Source organism: Rana temporaria, chromosome 5, assembly GCF_905171775.1.
Source record: "Rana temporaria chromosome 5, aRanTem1.1, whole genome shotgun sequence".
NCBI classification, from domain to species: Eukaryota; Metazoa; Chordata; class Amphibia; order Anura; family Ranidae; genus Rana; species Rana temporaria.
In genome coordinates, this window is record NC_053493.1 from 205034366 (window position 1) to 205054581 (window position 20216).

General features: G+C 41.7%; 1 protein-coding gene across 2 annotated transcripts in view; it reads right to left on the reverse strand.

Moving 5' to 3' along the window:
- Positions 1–5904: 5904 nt before the first annotated feature.
- Positions 5905–20216, reverse strand: part of NFX1 (nuclear transcription factor, X-box binding 1) — a 179897-nt gene continuing 165585 nt past the window's right edge. Inside the window, exons 20-24 of one of the 2 annotated variants that reach the window (XM_040353503.1) lie at positions 16012–16107; positions 10542–10608; positions 10288–10433; positions 8895–8999; positions 5905–6138 (exon numbers count right to left, since the gene is read on the reverse strand). In XM_040353503.1, coding sequence (XP_040209437.1) covers positions 6063–6138; positions 8895–8999; positions 10288–10433; positions 10542–10608; positions 16012–16107 — 490 coding nt within the window. In that variant the 3' untranslated portion in view covers positions 5905–6062. The remainder of the gene's footprint in view (positions 6139–8894; positions 9000–10287; positions 10434–10541; positions 10609–16011; positions 16108–20216) is intronic. The other variant, XM_040353504.1, reaches the window with a different exon arrangement.

Consider the following 20216-nt stretch of genomic DNA (forward strand, 5'->3'; position numbering starts at 1 on the left):
GTATACAGCATCTCACTAAAGTTTGTACACCCCTCACATTTCTGTAAATATTTTATTATATCTTTTCATGTGACAACACTTATGAAATTACACTTTGCTACAATGTAAAGTAGCGAGTGTACAGCTTGTACACGTGTAAATTTGGTGTCCCCTCAAAATAACTCATCACAGCAAACCAATGGCAACAAAAGTGAGTACACCACCAAGTGAAAATGTCCAGATTAGGCCCAATTAGCCATTTTCCCTCCCCGGTGTCATGCGACTAGTTAGTGTTACAAGGTCTCAGGTATGTTAAATTTGGTGTTATCCCTTACTCTCATACTGGTCACTGAAATTCCAATATGGCACCTCATGGCAAAGAACTCTGTTGATCTGAAAAAAATTGTTGCTCTACTTAAACATGGCCTAGGCTAGAAGAAGATTGTCAAAACAAAACTGAAATGCAGCACGGTGGCTAAGACCATACAGCGGTTTAACAAGACAGATTCCACTCAGAACAGACCTTGCCATGGTGGACCAAAGAAGTTGAGTGCATGTGCTCAGTGTTCAATTCAGAGGTTGTCTTTGGGAAATGGATGTACGAGTGCTTCCAGCATTGCTGCAGAGATTAAAGGGGTGGGGGTCAGCCTGTCAGTGCTCAGACCATACGCCGCACACTGCATCAAACTGGTCTGCATGGCTGTTGTCCCAGAAGGAAGCCTCTTCTAAAGATGATGCACAAGAAAGCCTGCAAACAGTTTGCCGAAGGCAAGTAGACCAAGGACATGGATTACTGGAACCATGTCCTGTGGGTCTGACAAGACCAAAATGAATTTATTTGGTTCAGATGGTATCAAGCGTGTGGAAGCAGATGAGGAGTACAAAGACAAGCGTGTCTTGCCTACAATCAAGCATGGCGGTGGAAGTGTCATGGTCTGGGGCTGCATGAGTGCTGCCAGCACTGGGGAGCTACAGTTCATTGAGGGAACCATGAATGCCAACATGTACTGTGAACATACTGAAGCAGAGCATGATCCCCCTCCCTTCGGAGACTGGGCCGCAGAGTAGTATTCCAACATAACAACCCCATACATACCTCCAAGTCAACCACTGCCTTGTTAAAGAAGCCGAGGGTAAAAGGTGATAGACTGGCCAAGCATGTCTCCAGCCCTAAACCCCATTGAGCATCTCTGAGGAATCTTCAAAACGGAAGTTGGAGGAACGCAAGGCCTCCAACATCCACCAGCTCTGTGATGTTGACATGGAGGAGTGGAAGAGGACTCCAGTGGCAACTTGTTAAGCTTTGGTGAACTCCATGTTCAAGAGGGTAAAAGGCAGTGCTGGAAAATAATGGTGGCCACACAAAACATTGACACTCTGGGCCCAATCTGGAAATTTTCACTTAGTGGTGTATTCAATTTTGTTGCGAGTGGTTTAGACATTAAAGGCGGAGGTCCACACAAAGTGAACCTCTGCTTTTCGGAACCCTCCGCCCCTCCGGTGTCACATTTGGGACCTTTCAGTGGGAGGGGGGTGCAGATACCTGTATAATATAGGTATTTGCACTCACTTCCAGGCATAGACTCCCGCAGGAGTCACACCCCTCCCCCCGCTGTCTTCTGGGAAACACACTGGTCCCAGGAGACCGCAGGGACTAGAAAAGACGTGCAGCGCGACTCTCGCATGCGCAGTAGGGAATCGGGAAGTGAAGCCTCAACACTTCATTTCCCGATTACCTCACCAAGGATGGGGACAGCAGAGAGCCGAGCGATTGCTCGGCTTCGGCTGCTGACATCATGGGCACCCTGGACAGGTAGGTGTCCATTTATTAAAAGTCAGCAGCTGCAGTATTTGTAGCTGGCGGCTTTTAATTTTTTTAGGCGGACCTCCGCTTTAATGGTTGCGTGTTGAGTTATTTTGAGGGAACAGCAAATTTACACTGTTATACAAATTGCACACTCTGTACTTTACATTGTAGCAAAGTGTAATTTCTTCAGTGTTGTCACATGAAAAGACATAATAAAATATTTTCAAAAATGTGAGAGGTGTACTCACTTTTGTGAGATAACGTATGCAAGTTAGAAAATGTCATTAAATGTTTAGGATTACTTAACACGTTTTGGGTGTTATTTTCCATACTACATTGCTATATGCGAGATGTATATGCATTTAATGATCTGACAATTTTAAAGACTCAGAAACCAGCCTTAGAAACCGCATTATACTAACTAATCAGAAATAGTAAAAAGGTGAACTCCACCAAAAACTGCACCTTTAGGTTTTGAGTGAAGGCCACTGTATTGAAAACATACTGGGTTCTTTTATCCTCAGGCTTTAGTAAAAAGATTTCCTACCAGTGGTTTGCATCTTTGCTCCCTTCCATATAGCTATAAAACAGCATTTGGATTACCCATTTATTTATTCTCTAAAGAGTGCAATGTCATTATTTGACTTTGTAACAGCCACAGTAGTACTATGCAATCTGCTGAGAATAATTTGCCACTGGCGTCTCCGAGCTATACTGTACAAAGCCAGCATGCGATTCAACTATGTAAAAGCTTCAGATTGCCTTTAGGTTTCTTTGCGGTCAATTTGACGTCTGCGTTTTTTATTTTGTGCGCAAAAAAAAAAGTGTAAATTTTGAAAAAACAAAAAAGGTTTTGCTATAAATAAATATCCCCCAAAAATATATATATAAAAAAAAATTTCTTCTACAGTTTAGGCCGATATGTATTCTACATATTTTTGGTAAAAACACAATAAGCATTTATTGACTGGTTTGCGCAAAAGTTATAGCGTCTACAAAATAGGGAATAATTTATGGCATTTTTTAAATTTATTTTTTACTAGTAATGTCGTGATCTGCGATTTATACCGGGACTGCGACAATATGGCAGACACATCGGACACTTTTGACACCATTATACAGCGAGCAGTGCTATAAATAGCCACTGATTACTGTATAAATGACACTGGCAAGAAAGGGGTTAAACACTAGGGGGCGATCAGGGGGTTAAGTGTGTAATAACGAGTGATGCTAACTGTAGGAGGGGATGGGCTATCACTGACATGACAGCGATCACTGCTCCCCATTTTGCCTCTTGGTCTCACGATTGCAGGCCACCGGCGAACATAGAGTTTGCGGGACCCACGGCATGCACGCCTGCAAGGCGGCAGATCCAAAGGGACGCACCCGTACGGCCATTTGCCTGCCTGTGCCATTCTGTCGATGTATATGTGTGTGCAGCGGTCGGCAAGTGGTTAAGTGGCATTCCAAAGTAACTGGTGAAAATAATAGCCTTAGAAAATGAAGAATGAGTGTTATTCACTACTTTGCACAGAAGACGTGATCTATTCTATACACAAGTAATGAATAACACTCATGCTCCAATTCAGTTCTACACATTCCAAGGTATTTAGCAAGTCCCATGATCCAATACATCGCAGGGGAGGCTATTCCATTGGACATCAGGATTAAAGACAGATCTGATTACATGCATTTTACCCCTACAGGTTTGTAGCCATCTGGTGAGTGTAGAACAAAAAAGGGGAGCATGAGTGTTATTCACCACTTTGCACAGAAGATGTGATCGATTTTATACACAGGTCACTTTGAAATTCTGCACAAGTCACTTTGAAAATCATGTAGAAAGACATTTGCACCAGTCACTTTGGAATGCCACTTAACCACTTAAGCCCCGGACCTTTAGGCAGCTAAATGCCCAGGCCAGGTTTTGCGATTCGGCACTGCGTCGCTTTAACAGACAATTGCGCGGTCGTGCGACGTGGCTCCCAAACAAAATTGGCGTCCTTTTTTCCCCACAAATAGAGCTTTCTTATGGTGGTATTTGATCACCTTTGCGGTTTTTATTTTTTGCGCTATAAACAAAAATAGAGCGACAATTTTGAAAAGAATTCAATATTTTTTACTTTTTGCTATAATAAATATCCCCCAAAAACATATAACATTTTTTTTCCCTCAGTTTAGGCCGATACGTATTCTTCTACCTATTTTTGGTAAAAAAAATATCGCAATAGGCGTTTATCGATTGGTTTGCGCAAAATGTATAGCGTTTACAAAATAGGGGATAGTTTTATTGCATTTTTATAAAAAAAAATTTTTTACATTAATGGCGGCGATCAGCGATTTTTTTCGTGACTGCGACATTATGGCGGACACTTCGGACAATTTTGACACATTTTTGGGACCATTGTCATTTTCACAGCAAAAAAATTGCATTGTTTATTGTGAAAATGACAGTTGCAGTTTGGGAGTTAACCAGTGTTTACAACTGTAGGGGGGTGTGGCTGTAGGACTGACGTCATCGATCCAGTCTCCCTATATAAAAGGGATCACTCGATCGATGCAGCGCCATAGTGAAGCACGGGGAAGCCGTGTTTACATACGGCTCTCCCCGTTCTTCAGCTCCGGGGAGCGATCGCGACTATAAACAAATAGCCGCGCCATCGTCCCGGATCGCTACCCGCGGGAATCCGACCGCCGCATGTAGCGGGGGGGGGGGGGCACCCGATCGGACCCCCCACCCGCTAGAAGGCAAGGACGTACATGTACGCCCATTTGCCTGTACGTGCCATTCTGTGGACGTACATTTACATGCGGCGGTCGGGAAGTGGTTAAAGGACAAATATATTACTTGATTTTTATGCTGCCATACTTACTTTTTTTATAGTTAATGCACCATCAATTATTGTGGTATATATCATTTAGACTTTTTTGTTAGGATTTTGCACTTATATGAGGTTCAACACACCTTAGTATCAATATTAGGATATCGACCTACATCAAGTTAATACGGGTTTTGTTATATATTAGCACCTACACTTCTTTGTCAGTTTGTTGCACATTTATGAAGGATTAAGCACATTGCCATTTTCACTGTTAACTGTTTGACGGCCCCCTTTATCTCTTTACAACCTTACATAGCAAATGACTTCACCTTGTGGAGTTTTATAGGGGAGGCCGCAGCCACGCTCACACCCAAGTGCGGAAGTCTTTATATTTTTTAGCATCATATACTTGTGTTTCTTTCACTACCCACCGCTCTGTTCAGCACCAGGTGTGAGAAGAAAATAACCAGTACTTTGGGATATTGGAGCTCATGACTCATTACATGTGGCAGTGCTGGGCTAATGACATGGGAGAGTTCATAACCCTGTACAGGCTACAACTTCAGCAACTCCTAGCTTATCCAGGCTTTCCTGGTGGCCAAAAGGAGCTGCTGGGGGTGAAAAGAGGGTAAATATGTTCTGCTAGGGAAGACTTCATTTCAGTGAGCCTGTTGCTTTGCCCTGCATGGGAAAACCACAGGTTCACTTAAACACAAGAAATCTTTATTAAATAATGACACAGGAAATTAATGATACCTATGCAGCACAAAATCTCTGCTGCCAAGAATTAAAGCAGTTACCTAAACAATTAGCAACATCTTTTACTGTGAGCGACACTAAAACACAACACCGGGTTTTCTCACTCTTATTCCTAGTACCATTATCATGTGGTTTACACTTCCAGACAGATGCATAGGTGTGTTAACATGGACCATTATCAATGATGAAAGTTTGAAAATGCTGTCCTACAAGGTACTTTAGCTCTCCTGGGGGGCTTAGATACAGTAATGTTTCAGTTCTACATACAGAAGCACATACATTGTTTCATGAGGTAAAATGGTGGATTTTGCAGCATTAAAAAAGGGACTTTAGGTAACTGAAATTGCTTCAACACATCAAGCGTGACATGAAAGAAATTATTTCTTCATATTGTTTTGAACAAATGCAATCTAGTCTCCGTTTAGAACCCACCATCAGCCTAAACATTGGTCTAAAATTTCAGGCACAAAGATTGTACATATTGCATTGTTGAAATTGCTAATTAAAATCATGGAAAGGATAACCTGGAAAGGTACAAGACTGCAAGATATGCTGCTTTGTGTCAATTTCTTAGCAGTGTCTTACGTATGTATAAGACGACGGTGGCTACCAAAAGCTCAACTCAAAGACCTCACAGCTTTACAGCCACAGTTCACAAACCCCTTTCCATATTATGATACACAGCAGGGGAATGACTAATCTTGCACATCAAAGTAGTCTATTATGGGATCTTCTCTTGGTGCTTTCTGTGTGCCACCGCTTCCTCCATTTCTGAAATAAAACAGACACACAATTCAGGCAAAACCTTAAATTTACATTTTCATTCGTTTTGTAAAATATGTACAGGCTATATTATCACAAGGTAGCAAAATACATAATACAAAATGCATGCAGCATGGCAACAGGAAGACAAGTCAGCCATACCTGGATAAATGGGGGGGGGGGGGGGTTTGCAAACCGGAGATGACGTGTAATCAAAGGTACATGGAAATATGTGCACCTATTAATTACAAGTAACCAACTACACCCCACTTTCAACTACATCTTTCCTTTTTTGGGTACTGTAAGAATTGAATGTGCAGTGTACAATGAGGATGTTGGATCTTTGGCCGCGATAATGATTTCTCCCTCTTGTGCTAGCATATATTCATAAAAAGTACTGTCATTTAGGAGCTCCAGGAGTGTTTGGTAAAACGTGGAGTTTGGTTGATTGTTTCCACAGTCTGGTTATACATCATCAAGCTGCCAAGAAGGTATGCATCACAAAGGATTTTTCTCATTTTAGAAACTGCTCATAATAAAACTCCAGTAAAGCCAGACAACAGGTTCAGAAAAATCTGTCCAACACAGAGGTGATAAAAGTAAAGGCTTGTCTCCAAAATTTGATAGCCACAGGCATGATCACCACACATGTAGTATACATCTGCATCCACATCCTCGCCGACATCCCCCTGAGCTGTTTCACAACAATGGCTAAAATTGTTCCAGAGCAGAACGCCATCCAAGGAGAATCTTTTCTGCCTATTCCCAATGAGCAGTGTGGTGTTTTATGAGGCCATTTGCAAGCAGCCCCCCCCCCCCCCCGCCACATTGGTCCTCTCAATATGACAGAGGGACATCCTCTTCCCGCTTCAACATTGTTGAAAAACAGATGAAAAAGTTTAGGGCTTGTGGTATAATCCTAATGTCAAAGAGGAGAATGCCTGAGAGGCAGAACACCTGTAGGTATTTGAATCTTTATTAGATTAACAAAAACCTTGATGTGAAAGGTTATATTTAAGGAGCTGAGAATATTTTGATAAAAGTGCCGATCTGTCCGATTCCCACTACTTTCCATCTAGATGTGTTAGTCAGGGATAAGGGGGAGACAATGTTGAGATCAGTCGATTATAAACTGTTTTCTGAGAAAGAAGTCCTCTGCTCCCATGTAATGATGGCCATGTTGTAACAGACATTTATTTTATTGGTTACTAGAAAATGTAGATTCTAGTCCCCTTCTCATCTAGATCTATTCATCAGAGAATTACAATAGTCTACTCTGAGGGACATCTCTAGCGTTTTTGTACATTTGCTTCTTTCTTTTGGTCAGGATAAAAAAAAAAAAAAAAAAAAAAAAAAAGTTGGAAATTTTTCTTCTTACATCTTCCTCGAGTCACTACTTTGCTTCTTTTTCAGCACAAAAAAATGTGTTGAAAAACTTGGCTTATACTCGAGTATATACACGGTAATCTCCAAGCAGAAAATTGTCTGCTGTCCTCTTTAGATGAGCCATAGTACTCTGGAAACGTTCTACCCAAAAAAGGAATGCCTCCTCCCCCTCCACTGCCACAATTAGAACCTTTGGGGGGGGGGGGGGGGACACGATTTTGACAGGTTCCACTTCCGGCTGAGTTTGCCAGAAGTTTGCCTGTTGACCTGATGCAGCAAGTCAATTCACAGAGTGCAGCGAGCTTTGTGCATGTGCAGTAGGGAACCAGCTGGGAAGCCGCAAGTCTTCACGGCTGGTTTCCCTTAGTGGAGATGGCAGCAGCAGCACTCGATTGAAAAATTAGCTCAGGTGAGGACACCGCTGGGATTCCTGGACAGGCAAGATGCCCCAATATTGAAAGTCAGCAGCTACAGTAATTTTTTTTGAAGGAGCCTGGAGCTCCGCTTTAAGTATAAATGTTTATTTGTGAAAGAAGGCTCTTTCCTCCTGGGATAGAGGAACACACCATCCTCTGGCTTAAATGAAACCTGTACTGTGGAATAATGGAGGTTGCCACTGTAGACCAGACTCAATGCTGACTTCATTCTGACTTTCCTGATCTAAATGCTTGCTACAAGTCAGTGATTCAGAAAGTATTCATACCACTGGCTAGCAGCAATTTCAGTAGACACTCACCTTCCATGTTTATCTTGGTTTCTATTACTTATTGGTACATTTCTGATATTTCTTCTTGCCATTTCCTACCTCTGTATCCAAAATTCACTTCATATTAGTTAGGATCCTTTTGCGATATCTGTACAGGCATACCCCACTTTACGTACACTCACGAGTATGGACATACCTGTGGGTGTAAAAAAAGTGCCTTGCAAGTACAGACATTCCCACGCAGCCGCAGTATGGCCTGGAAGAGGCAGAGTTGCCGCCTGTGAAGAGGAAAAGTTGCAGCCAGCCCAGAGTTGCTGTCTGTCCACCCAAAACCCTGACTAAAGTGGATTACTGGATACACAGTACTATAAACTTCACTCCCTGAAACCCGCCCACTACAGGCCCTGAAAAAACAGGTGTAGAATGTTCTCGAAGGTGAACTCATTCTTTAAGTATTAAAGCTTCATAGAAAGCTGCAAACTGGGAAAAAAATGTGATGATAGCTATTTAGCTATGGCGTATAGCAATGTGGTGTAGTAAAGGTAGGTAACCCATAATGGAGGAACTGAATTTAAGATCCTTTAGCAGGCTACATTTAATATGTTTTACCGGCTTACAAAAAATAAAAAAACGGACCCAAAACCAGTACAGTTTGCCTTTGTAGATTACTTACCTGTCAGGCAGATGTCTGTAGTGTGCGATAGGTGGAGGAGGTTTGGTTTGGATCTCTCTTTCCAGTATGGTCATAAGGGAGATACCTGGGCATGCCGACTTCCCTCTTTAAAAAAAATAAATAAAAGGGAAGGATTGTTGGAAATACGCAGTCAATAAAAAAACAAGACAACTAATTTTTTCACATGCCTGTAGCAGTTCTCATTACTCCCACCACACACACTTCTCACATATTCTGGTCAATGTAAATTCATGGGATGCAAAAGGGCCAGGCAAGCTTAAAAGAGGCTGAAAGAACCAAAGCTGTGACCAATTAAAAATGATTCAGATTGCAGGGGGAAGAGAAAGATGCTGTAGTGTAGCACTCAAATATTCCACTTATCTGCTCGCATTTTGCGAGTGGAATTTAGTGCAGGGCGAGTGAGGAGCAGGGGCGAACAAGGCCGAGTGTTCCTAAATGTGTTACTGCCATTCAGTGTGAGTGTCCCTGCCAACTCAGACGTGAACTGTGGAATTAAGACACTCATCTAACCCCTATTTACTTGGGCAGTTCTGTTCCCTTGGTTCATGCCTTTAGTTCTTGTAAATTTAACCACCGGTATAAAAGTGCCTTGCTTGCATTTGTACTTTAAATCTGCTGTACTACAGGCTACTGCTGGCTATGTGTGCTCAGTGCTTTCTTAAAGAGAAAAGCACTTCCGCCTTTTTTCCTCCTGCAAAGTAAAAGCATAATGGGCTAGTATGACTCGCATACTAGCTCATTATGTGCCACTTGCATGCAATCGAAGCCCCTCGCTGTCCCTGCTGGTGGCCATATCTATGTTCGCCCCTCTTCCTTCCAGGTGCCGTGGACTCTGGCTCTGTGACTGGCCGGAGACGCGTGATGTCACTCCCACGCGGGAGCCATCAGTCATGGCACTTGCAGGTAAAGAAACGGCACGGAAGGCCGCTTCTTAACAGGGCATGCACGATGACATCAGCACATAAGGTAATTATCTCCTAAACTGCGCACGTTTAGGAGATATTCACAGTAACTATAGGTAAAATTTTCAGCATTGGGTGTATACAGCCACTATAATTTCTCCACAGACATTTGGCTAACGCGAGTATACATGCTTCTACCACTGTGTAGTATTAGATTTATATCGCATCTGTGGGCAAACATGGTCACGGTAATGGTAACAGAGCCAACCATAGCAACTTCCAGCTAGTGATCACTGCCATTTGACAACAAATCACTTGACAAAGTGTTGTAAAAACATTGGTTGCTCATATAAATCAACCTCTCTGCTTATTATCACCATAGCACAAGATATCAAAAGAAAAAAGTTAAAGAACTCTGTCTCAAAGCACTCCAGTCAAACAGGATTACATTTAATAATATGCAAACTTACTTTACAGCAGTGATGACAACATTGCGCTTGGGCTCACTGTCGTAGCTCACACTTTCAACTCCATAAACCTCTGCTAGGTCATGGATAATCTTACGATGGTCTCTGTTCATTGGAGGGAAACAATGACTTTTTTTGCTTTGTTTTCCCTGAAAAACAATAGAAATCATAGCTAAAGGGCATACATGAGCTCAGTTTGAAAAACAACCCATTTCAGAACAATACACAGAACACTATGCAAGGACAATCAAACAAACCTTGTTAACAGCATCCACAAGTGCTTTTATTTCCCTCTCAATGTCAGAAACAAACTTCAGATCTTTTCTGTAGATTAGAAGATCATCAAAAAGTTAAAATGGGCAACAAGCTAAAAAGCTGCATATTTGTGTATATATAAAGCAAATATGACTCATGTACAGACCAGGATGAAATGGGCCTTCTCGCATCAAAAAGCAAATAAAATGTTTAACCTCAATGGGTTCTTCCCACGTCAGTACACACAGGCAACCATATCATGCAATTTTATCATTTACCAAGACCCGACAGGCATCGTAACATTAAAACTAGGCCTACACAGATATTACCCTTATGATTTACCATCTACAGTGCCTTGAAAAAGTATTCATACCCCGTGACATTTTTGTTGCAACCGAAAACATAAAAAATGATTTTAATTAGGATTTTAGGTGATAGACCAACACAAAGCAGCACATAATTGTGAAGTGGAAGGAAAATTATAATCAAATTTTCTTACAAATATCTGAAAAGTGTGGCGTGAAAATGTAGTCAGCCCCCTACTCTGGTTGTAACATGACAAAATGTGGAAAATGTCAAGATGCTGTATTAGCATTTAGCACTCACCTCATTTTCAGCACATTAAAACTGGCTTCTTACAAACCAGCTGAAACTGAAGTCATAGGTGCCCCTATTGGTACCCTTCCATCCAACATCCTTCAATTCTGAAAATTGAAGGAGCTGGGGGAAAATAAAATAAAAATGTTGGTCAAAACTGCTTCTGCATCCAGTCAGAAGCAACTACTGGTTAAGTATTCTGATTGCTGCACGTACCAGCTGTCAGAATACAATAGCCATCAGGTAGGGTTGTCCCGATACCACTTTTTTAGGACCGAGTACAAGTACCGATACTTTTTTTCAAGTAGTCGCCGATACCGAATACCGATACTTTTTTTAAATGTGTCCCCAAATGCAGCCATGTCCCCCCACATATGCAGCCATGTCCCTCACATATGCAGCCATGTCCCTCTAGCCATGTCCCTCACATATGCAGCCATGTCCCTCACATATGCAGCCATGTCCCTCTAGCCATGTCCCTCACATATGCAGCCATGTCCCTCTAGCCATGTCCCTCACATATGCAGCCATGTCCCTCACATATGCAGCAATGTCCCTCTAGCCATGTCCCTCACATATGCAGCAATGTCCCTCTAGCCATGTCCCTCACATATGCAGCCATGTCCCTCTAGCCATGTCCCTCACATATGCAGCCATGTCCCTCACATATGCAGCAATGTCCCTCTAGCCATGTCCCTCACATATGCAGCAATGTCCCTCTAGCCATGTCCCTCACATATGCAGCCATGTCCCTCTAGCCATGTCCCTCACATATGCAGCCATGTCCCTCACATATGCAGCAATGTCCCTCTAGCCATGTCCCTCACATATGCAGCAATGTCCCTCTAGCCATGTCCCTCGATGCGGCGGCAGCGGCGGGGGGGGGAAAGGGGGGGGGAAGTATTCTATTTAGGTATCGGGGGTATTTGCGCGAGTACGAGTACTCCCGCAAATACTCGGTATCGGTCCCGATACCGATACTGGTATCGGTATCTGGACAACCCTACCATCAGGGAAGATTGCTTCGGTTCAGCCTATGGAGATTAGAGAAATCTTAAGTGTATGGCCAGCAGGGCCGCCATCAGGAATTATGGGGCCCCTTACATTATGGGGCCCCTTCAAGGATAATTTTACAACCCAGAATTGGGCCTTAACTACATCACCTCCTATGATTCAGAGCAATTTTTACATCGCTGCTAAGGACCCATTTATTCAGCAATAACTGCTGTCATTACATAAAAGTTGTACAGGCAGAAGGTTTATCTTAATGCAATCAATACATTAAAATAAAAAACGTGTGCAGCAGCCCCCCAAGCACCCCTTAATTACTTACCTAATCCCCTTTTCTTTCCAGCTATGTCCACTATCCCCTCAGTCACCCAGAACACTCCTGATTGGCCGAAAAAGAGCAGCGATGCCATTGGCTCCAGTGGCTGTCAAAGTCAGTCAGCCAATCAGGGAAGAAGAGGGTGGGGCCAGGTCGGGGCTCCATGTCTGAATGGATACACGGAGCTTGAGTGCCCCCTGTATCAAGCTGCTGGCTGAGGGGCACTCAAAGGAGGGGGGGCTAGGAGAAGCAAAGAGGGACCCAATAAGAGGAGGATCCAGGTGGCTCTGTGCAAAAGTAACTGCACAGAGGAGGCAAGTACATTTTTTTTTTTTTTTTAACACCACACACAAGCCTTTATAATCTCACACTCACACACTATTTATTGGTGTATAACACTCACTGTTTTACCCTGAAAATTAGGGTAAAAACTGTGCCCGAGTATTATACACAAGGGGCTGTGGAATTTTTTTTCCCTGAAACTTCCCTCTTTAAGTTAGGGTGCGTGGTATATGCCAATAAATATGGCATGTATGTCTATATATACACACACACACATATACATACACACATATATATATATATATATATACACACATACACACACACACACACACACACACACACACACACACACACACACACACACATATATATATATATATATATATATATATATATATATATACATACATACATACATACATACATATACACATATACATATATATACACACGCGCGCACACACACACACACGCACACACATACATACCACAACTCAGGTGGATTACTTTCCTCTCTTCCAGTCAATAAAGTGGAGGGCTGTCAGGGTGGACTCCCAATCTTCCACCAAACGTAATATAAAACGACAAAGGTACAAGCGTTCCAGATGAAATGATTTTTACTCACTTCTTGATCATGTCATACAAAAACAGCAAACGGTAAAACAGCAGCTACTGTACAGTTGCGAGCATCCCTGCTCTTCGTCAGGCTGATAGGCTTTGTATGAAGTTCAAGCAAACAAGAAACCTCTTTATCCAAAACACCTTAGGGTGTAAACCCAAAGGCGAGTCCCATCTGTCCAGATCTGGAACAATCCGACTGGTTGGATAGGGCTAAAAATTAACCCTGTACAGGTTTAAGGAATATTCCTATCCCCTGTGAAAAATGAAATAACATCGCACAAAGTGTATCAAGAAAATGCTATAAAAAGCGAGTACAACCATAATTGCATGAAAATTGAAAAATAACAAAATCATAACAGAAAAAGGATTCTTCTTACTAAACATGATTCTTATCTTTACTACTAGAGAGTATCAGATATATCATAAACATTTCATAGATGACCGGTACTATATGTGTTAATTCACCATCTACAAAGAAAAATACAGAAAGAAATGCCTATGGGGCGACCAGGTGGAAGTGGACTGTCCTTCTGAATTTTCGGTAACGTATATAAAACTGGTATCTGGGTGTGGGCAGGTAACAAAAATTGAAATAGACATGGGTAATTATCCCTTCTCGTAAAGCTGGTTTTAAAATATCTTCAGGATGTTTACTTATCTGCCAAGTGGGATCACTAGATACTTTCTTATATACAGATGGGTCATTCAATTAGCGGAGGATCTCTTCCTCATACAGCTGTGGATCCATGATATCTACTTTGCCCCCTTTATCCGCTGGTTTTACTATCGCATTATCCCATTTCGGTGAGATTTTTTAAAGCATTTTTCATTATGAGAGCGATTAGGGACATGGTATTCAGGATCATTTGCAAGCAACACTTTCAACAAACACCAATAAAAGCTTTTAGAAGGAATAAAACATTATATGATTCATTGGTATGATCTGAATATAGACCCAAAGAACACGGAACGCAAATTAGTTTTTTGGGGCGTAAAAGGAAAGGGCGCTTTTCCTGCCTGAATTGCATTCAGTGCAACCTCATGATAAAGGGTGACCACTATATCAATCCCATCAATGGGGACAAGATCACATTAAAAGGTCTCTTTGCATGTCAATCCTTCTATGTTGTGTATATCCTTCTATGCCCATGCAATTTAATATATGTTGGAGAAACTACTCAAAAAAAAAAAAAAAAAAAAAAAAAAAAAAAAAACAGGATCGCTCAGCACCGCATCACCATAAGACACAAGCAGCCAGGTTTACCTGTTTCCAGGCATTTTCTGGAAAAGGGACACCGGGACTCAGACTTATGATTTATGGTTCTGGAAGAAATTCCTTGATAGAAGAGGGGGTCATAGGATTCTAAAGCTGAAACAGAGAGAGGTCTGGTGGATCCATAGGTTACATTCCCTCCATCCCAAGGGAATGAATAGGGATTATGATTTATATTTATTTTTATAAGTGATGATTTAGGCATTTCTTTCTGTATTTTTCTTTGTAGACGGTGAATTAACTCAGTGGATGGGAGTCACGACATATAGTACCGCACATCTATGAAATGTCTGTTTAATAAGAAGAATCCTTTTTCTGTTATGATTTTGTTATTTTTCAATTTTCATGCAATTATGTTTGTACTCTCTTTTTATAGCATTTTCTTGATACACTTTGTGCGATGTTATTGCATTTTTCACAGGGGATGGAAATATTCCCTGAAACTGTACAGGTTTAATTTCTAGCCTGAACTGACCTGTAGGATTGTTCCAGATCTGGACAGATACACCCTTAGGTGTTTTGGATAAAGAGAGGTTTCTTGTTTGCTTGAACTTCATACAAAGCCTATCAGACTGACGAAGAGCAGGGATGCTCGCAACTGTACAGTAGCTGCTGCTTTTGCTGTTTTTGTATGACATGATCAAGAAGTGAGTAAAAATAGTTTTCAACTGGAGCGCTTGTACCTTTGTCGTTTATATATTTTTTTTAAAGGACAAAGGTCTCATTTTGCAAATGTGATATTTGTTTTTCCTTTTTTTTTTTTTAATCCTTACCCAAATAAGTAACATAATAAAACGTACTTTGAGTAGTGTTAGTGAAAAACAAAATGGTTTAAATGGTATAAATTTGTGATTCGGGTGCAAATGTATATAAAAAAGTAAAGTTGTTTATGTTTTGAGTTTATAATCCAACCTAGAGCTAAAGGGTGCTTAACAAGCTTAAACAAAGCTACATGAAGCTCGCTAAAAGCTTTGTAAATGCTACAAGCCGCTCTTATGCAAGCTAAAGCCTATGTGCACAAGGCCTAACCAGAATGACAGTGGCTACAAACATATAGAAAACCCCAACCATGAAGTGGTTACAGCATTAATTCTTAAAGAAGAATATTTATACCTTTTCACCGTTTACAGATGTGGTAGAATTTTAATATGACCCATCTGTGGCCACTGGCATAGCTGTCAATTGTGGAGCTGGATACAGACATGGCACACCAGGTCAAATCCAAATGAGCAGGGTGGGCAAAACATTGCATTATTCTAGGTGTGTAATGAAACAAATTTGATAACAGATCATACCTAAAGGAGCTAAAACACATCTACTATAAGATAGTACAAGAACCTTAAATTTTTTTGGGCAGACATTTACAAACCTGGCATCATCTTTCAAACTGTCACTGTACTTTGTCCCAGAACGAGTATTAAAGGGATCTGAATTTTCTGATATATTCAGGGCTTCTGCCAGACGTCTGAAAAGTTACAAAATAAATACAAAATATCTTTCAGTGAACACCTTTGAATTATGTTATGCTGTTCACAGATCAATAGATTAGTTTTGGCAGAAAATTTAAAGAGGAACTGCAGTCTGCTCGCATAATTTGTAAATAAACATCTTTGGCATTCTGAAGCTTGCCTCCAACCACTTTGGGCAGCTGAAGCTGCTGCCTGTTCACTTCCTGAATTTACACAGAGCCACACTTAGCTCTGCTGCCCTGATTGGGCCTCTTATGACTCATCACCCCTCCCTTAGTGGCAAACTCTCTCTGCATGTCGTCATAAGCCTAGGCTTTTTTTCCCCCCCAGACAAGAAACAGGAAGTGGACTGTATAAGGTATTTGCTGGCAGAAAAAAAAACACGTTATACTACCAAAAGTTAAAACAAGGGCAGAAGATTTAATAGATTTAAAGTGGAACTTAAATAATAATTTTCATCTTTCCAAGTACATTTTTGATAATCTTTCCATTTGCGGTGTCTCCATGTTTCTGTCATCTGAGGGGCTTCATAGCTCGTTAATCTGATGTTAGATGGGACAAATTTTGTAGGTGCTAATCTCCTCAAATAAAACTAGTGACCTGTGTTTAAAAAACGTGCGTCTTTCCAGTTATGCAAATTCTTTGATTGCTATCCCCAAAATGCACGCCACGGCTTGGGAAGAGGAAAGGTGTGTTTGTTGAACCATGTTATGAGGGGAATACATGTTGACTGATTTAATATTGTTTGATTACATGTTTGTGATTTATAAAAGTTGAATTAATTATATATTTTTTTGGGTGTGGGGGGGTGCTATCAAAAAATTCACCTAATTGGAAAGATGCACATTCCTGAAACACAGGTCACTATTCCTGCGAGCGACCCTGTGTTTTGAATGCGTGCCCAAGCTGAAGGAATTGAAAATATCCTTGATTTGGAATATTATATTTTTTACTCAATTCACTAAAAGTTTTCATCACGTCTTCCTCAAATAGCGGTCATATACCTTAGTCCCTTCTGCCTCCAAATCTCAAACACCTCCAATTTCCCCAGTTCCACATAACTACCATTATTCCAAATTTGAGTGTATGAAGTAAATCCCTTTACTTCAGTAATTTCCTCATTTACTGCCATACCATGTCGAATAATTTACCCGTATGGAATCCTTTATCGCACAATTGATTACTCGATTCTAATAAAGAGATTAGTGGATATACTTCGTAAACTAATAGCAGATTCTGTATAGGATCAAAATGTGATACTGTTATCCATCCACTGAAATGTTGTAATTGAGGCTAAAAAATATTTTTTAGGATGGGGGATTGCAAGACCTCCCTCTTCCTTGGTTAACATTAATGTTGTTAACTTTATACGTGGTCGTTTTTTCCTCCAAATCAAAGCTCTGAAGAGAGATTCTATTTTTCTAAACCAAAAAGCTGTGATCCATATGGGTGAATCATTAAACAAAGTAATTGCAGAGCTCAAATCATTTTGATAAGATTTGCTCTTCCTATCACTGTCAGGCCCCATACACACGATAGAATTCATCCGCGAATACGGTCCAGCGGACCGTTTCCGCGGATAAATCCTCTCGAGGATTTCAGCAGATTTTAATGCGATGGAGTGTACTCACCATCGCATTGAAATCCGCGCCGAAATCCTCTGGCGATGACGTGTCGCGCCGTCGCCGCGATTATGACGCAGCGACGCTGTCATATAAGGAATTCCACGCATGCGTCGAATCATTACGACGCATGCGGGGGATCCCTTCGGACGGATGGATCCGGTGAGTCTGTACAGAGCAGCGGATCCATCTGTTGGGATGGACTCCAGCAGATGGATATGTTCTGCATGTCAGCAAATATCCGATCTGCTGGAATCCATCCCAGGGGAGATATATCCGCGGAAAAAGATCCGCTGGCGTGTACACACCATAAGATCTATCCGCTGAAACCCATTTGCTGGGATTTATCTGCGGATGGATTCTATGGTGTGTACGGGGCCTCAGAGGTAACGCACACCAACTTCGGCATTTGTCTTTAAATATTGCCAATAATGGTTTTAAATGCAATTTATAGTCTTTTACATCCCAAGAAATCTCTATCCCCAAAATATTTCACTGTGTCCTTAATTTGGATTTTAGAGGCTTGATTTAATAATGGGGTGTTTAACTCATCTAATGGTAGTAGTATGGATTTATCCCAATTAATATGGAAGCCTGAGAATAGCCCAAATATGGAAATAAGGCTCATAAGTTCGATAATGAGTTTGAGGTGTCCCCCAGAAAAATAAGAGCATTGGCCCAGATTCAAGTAGAATTGCGCGATATTTGCGGGGGAGCAGGGCAACGATTTTGCCCTGCGCCCCCGCAAATATTTTGCGTTGCCCTAGATTCACGGAGCAGTAGCTCCGTGAATTGCGAGGGCGCGCCGGCAAATTTGCCCGGCGTAAGCGCGCGCAAGTTAAATAATCCTGCCGGGGGCGGGAATCATTTAAATTAGGCGCGCTCCCGCGCCGAGCGTACAGCGCATGCTCCGTCGGGAAACTTTCCCGACGTGCATTGCGGCAAATGACGTTGCAAGGACGTCATTTGCTTCTAAGTGAACGTAAATGGCGTCCATTCACGTTTCACTTACGCAAACGGCGTGAAATTCAAATTTCACGGCGCGGGAAGGCCGGCTATACTTTAGCATTGGCTGCCCCTACTATTAGAAGGGGCAGCCTTGCGCTAAAAGTAGCCGTACGGAAACTCCGTACCTGGCTTGCGCGGGGCCCGCGCAAGCTTGTGAATCAGTGGTAGTATGCAATTTGCATACTACACGCTGATACACACAATGGGAGCGCCCCCTAGCGGCCCCCGCAAGAATGCAGCCTAAAATCTGCGATGCATAAGAGCCTTATGCCGCGAAGATTTTAGCCTGCAGTCGGTGTAACGAGGTTCCTGAATCACGAGCACTTGTTACACCGGAGCAAGTAAGGACTTGCGCTGTGTAACCTATGGTTGCGCGGGCGCAAGTGCTTCTTGAATCTGGGCCATTATCTGCATAAGGGACCACTTTATCCTCTCTTCCTGACCGACAAAACTCAACTATTTTTGTTGATTGTCCAAGGGCAAGGGGCTCTACTGCTATAGCGAACAGTAGTGGCGATAAGGGGGCAACCCTGCCTTGTCCCTCTAGATAAGGTAAATGGGCTGTACAGTGTATTATTCTTACTCTTGCTTTAGGATTCCTGTATAATATTTTCACCCATTTTAAAAATCCCGATCCTATTCCAAAAGCCTCCAATACAGTCCATAAATATTCCCACTCCACTATATTGAATGCGTTTGGGCATCTAAGCATAATATTGCTCTAGATCCCATATTTTCCATAAGCAATTGCAAATTCAAAAATAACCTGCGGATGTTTGTTGCAGTTGCTCTCTTTGGAATAAAACCCATTTGATCCTCGTGTATCAAACTACTAATGTAAATTTGTTAACCTATTTGCAAGAACCCTGGCCAAAATCTTAACATCGGAGGTGAGGAGGGATATAGGACGATATGATTCAGGCAACATTGGGTCCTTACCCTGTTTTTGAATCACCATTACTATTGTTACCCGAATTGATTCTGGAAGGGTTTGTTTTTCATACGCCTCATTTAGTAACTCTAGAAGTTCTGGTAATAAAATGTTATCAAATTTTTTATATATCTGTCGGTAGTCCGTCCATCCCTCGTGCTTTTTTTTATTATGAGTTTGTGAAACGGCTAGACTTAATTCTTCCAGAGATCTGGGACCATTGAGTGCTTATCCAAAAATTGTTTAGCTTGGTTAGTCGGCTTCAACACCTTAGACTCAGAGTGAGGTGTAGAAGTCAACAAATACCTTCTGACTACTACTTGTATCATACTTCACCTCACCTTCAAGATTTTTAACTGCTGTGATCGGGCCTTCTTGTGCCTGAGCTATAACTGCCAGCATACGTCCCACCTGTTCCCCCATCTGACAATGTTTTTGAAAAAATCTACTATTTTATGCTTTAGTTAAAGCTACACTTTTATAAATTTCCTGAGCATAAAGTGTGTTTCACACCTAAAGGGGCAGCTGTCGTGTTTCACATACA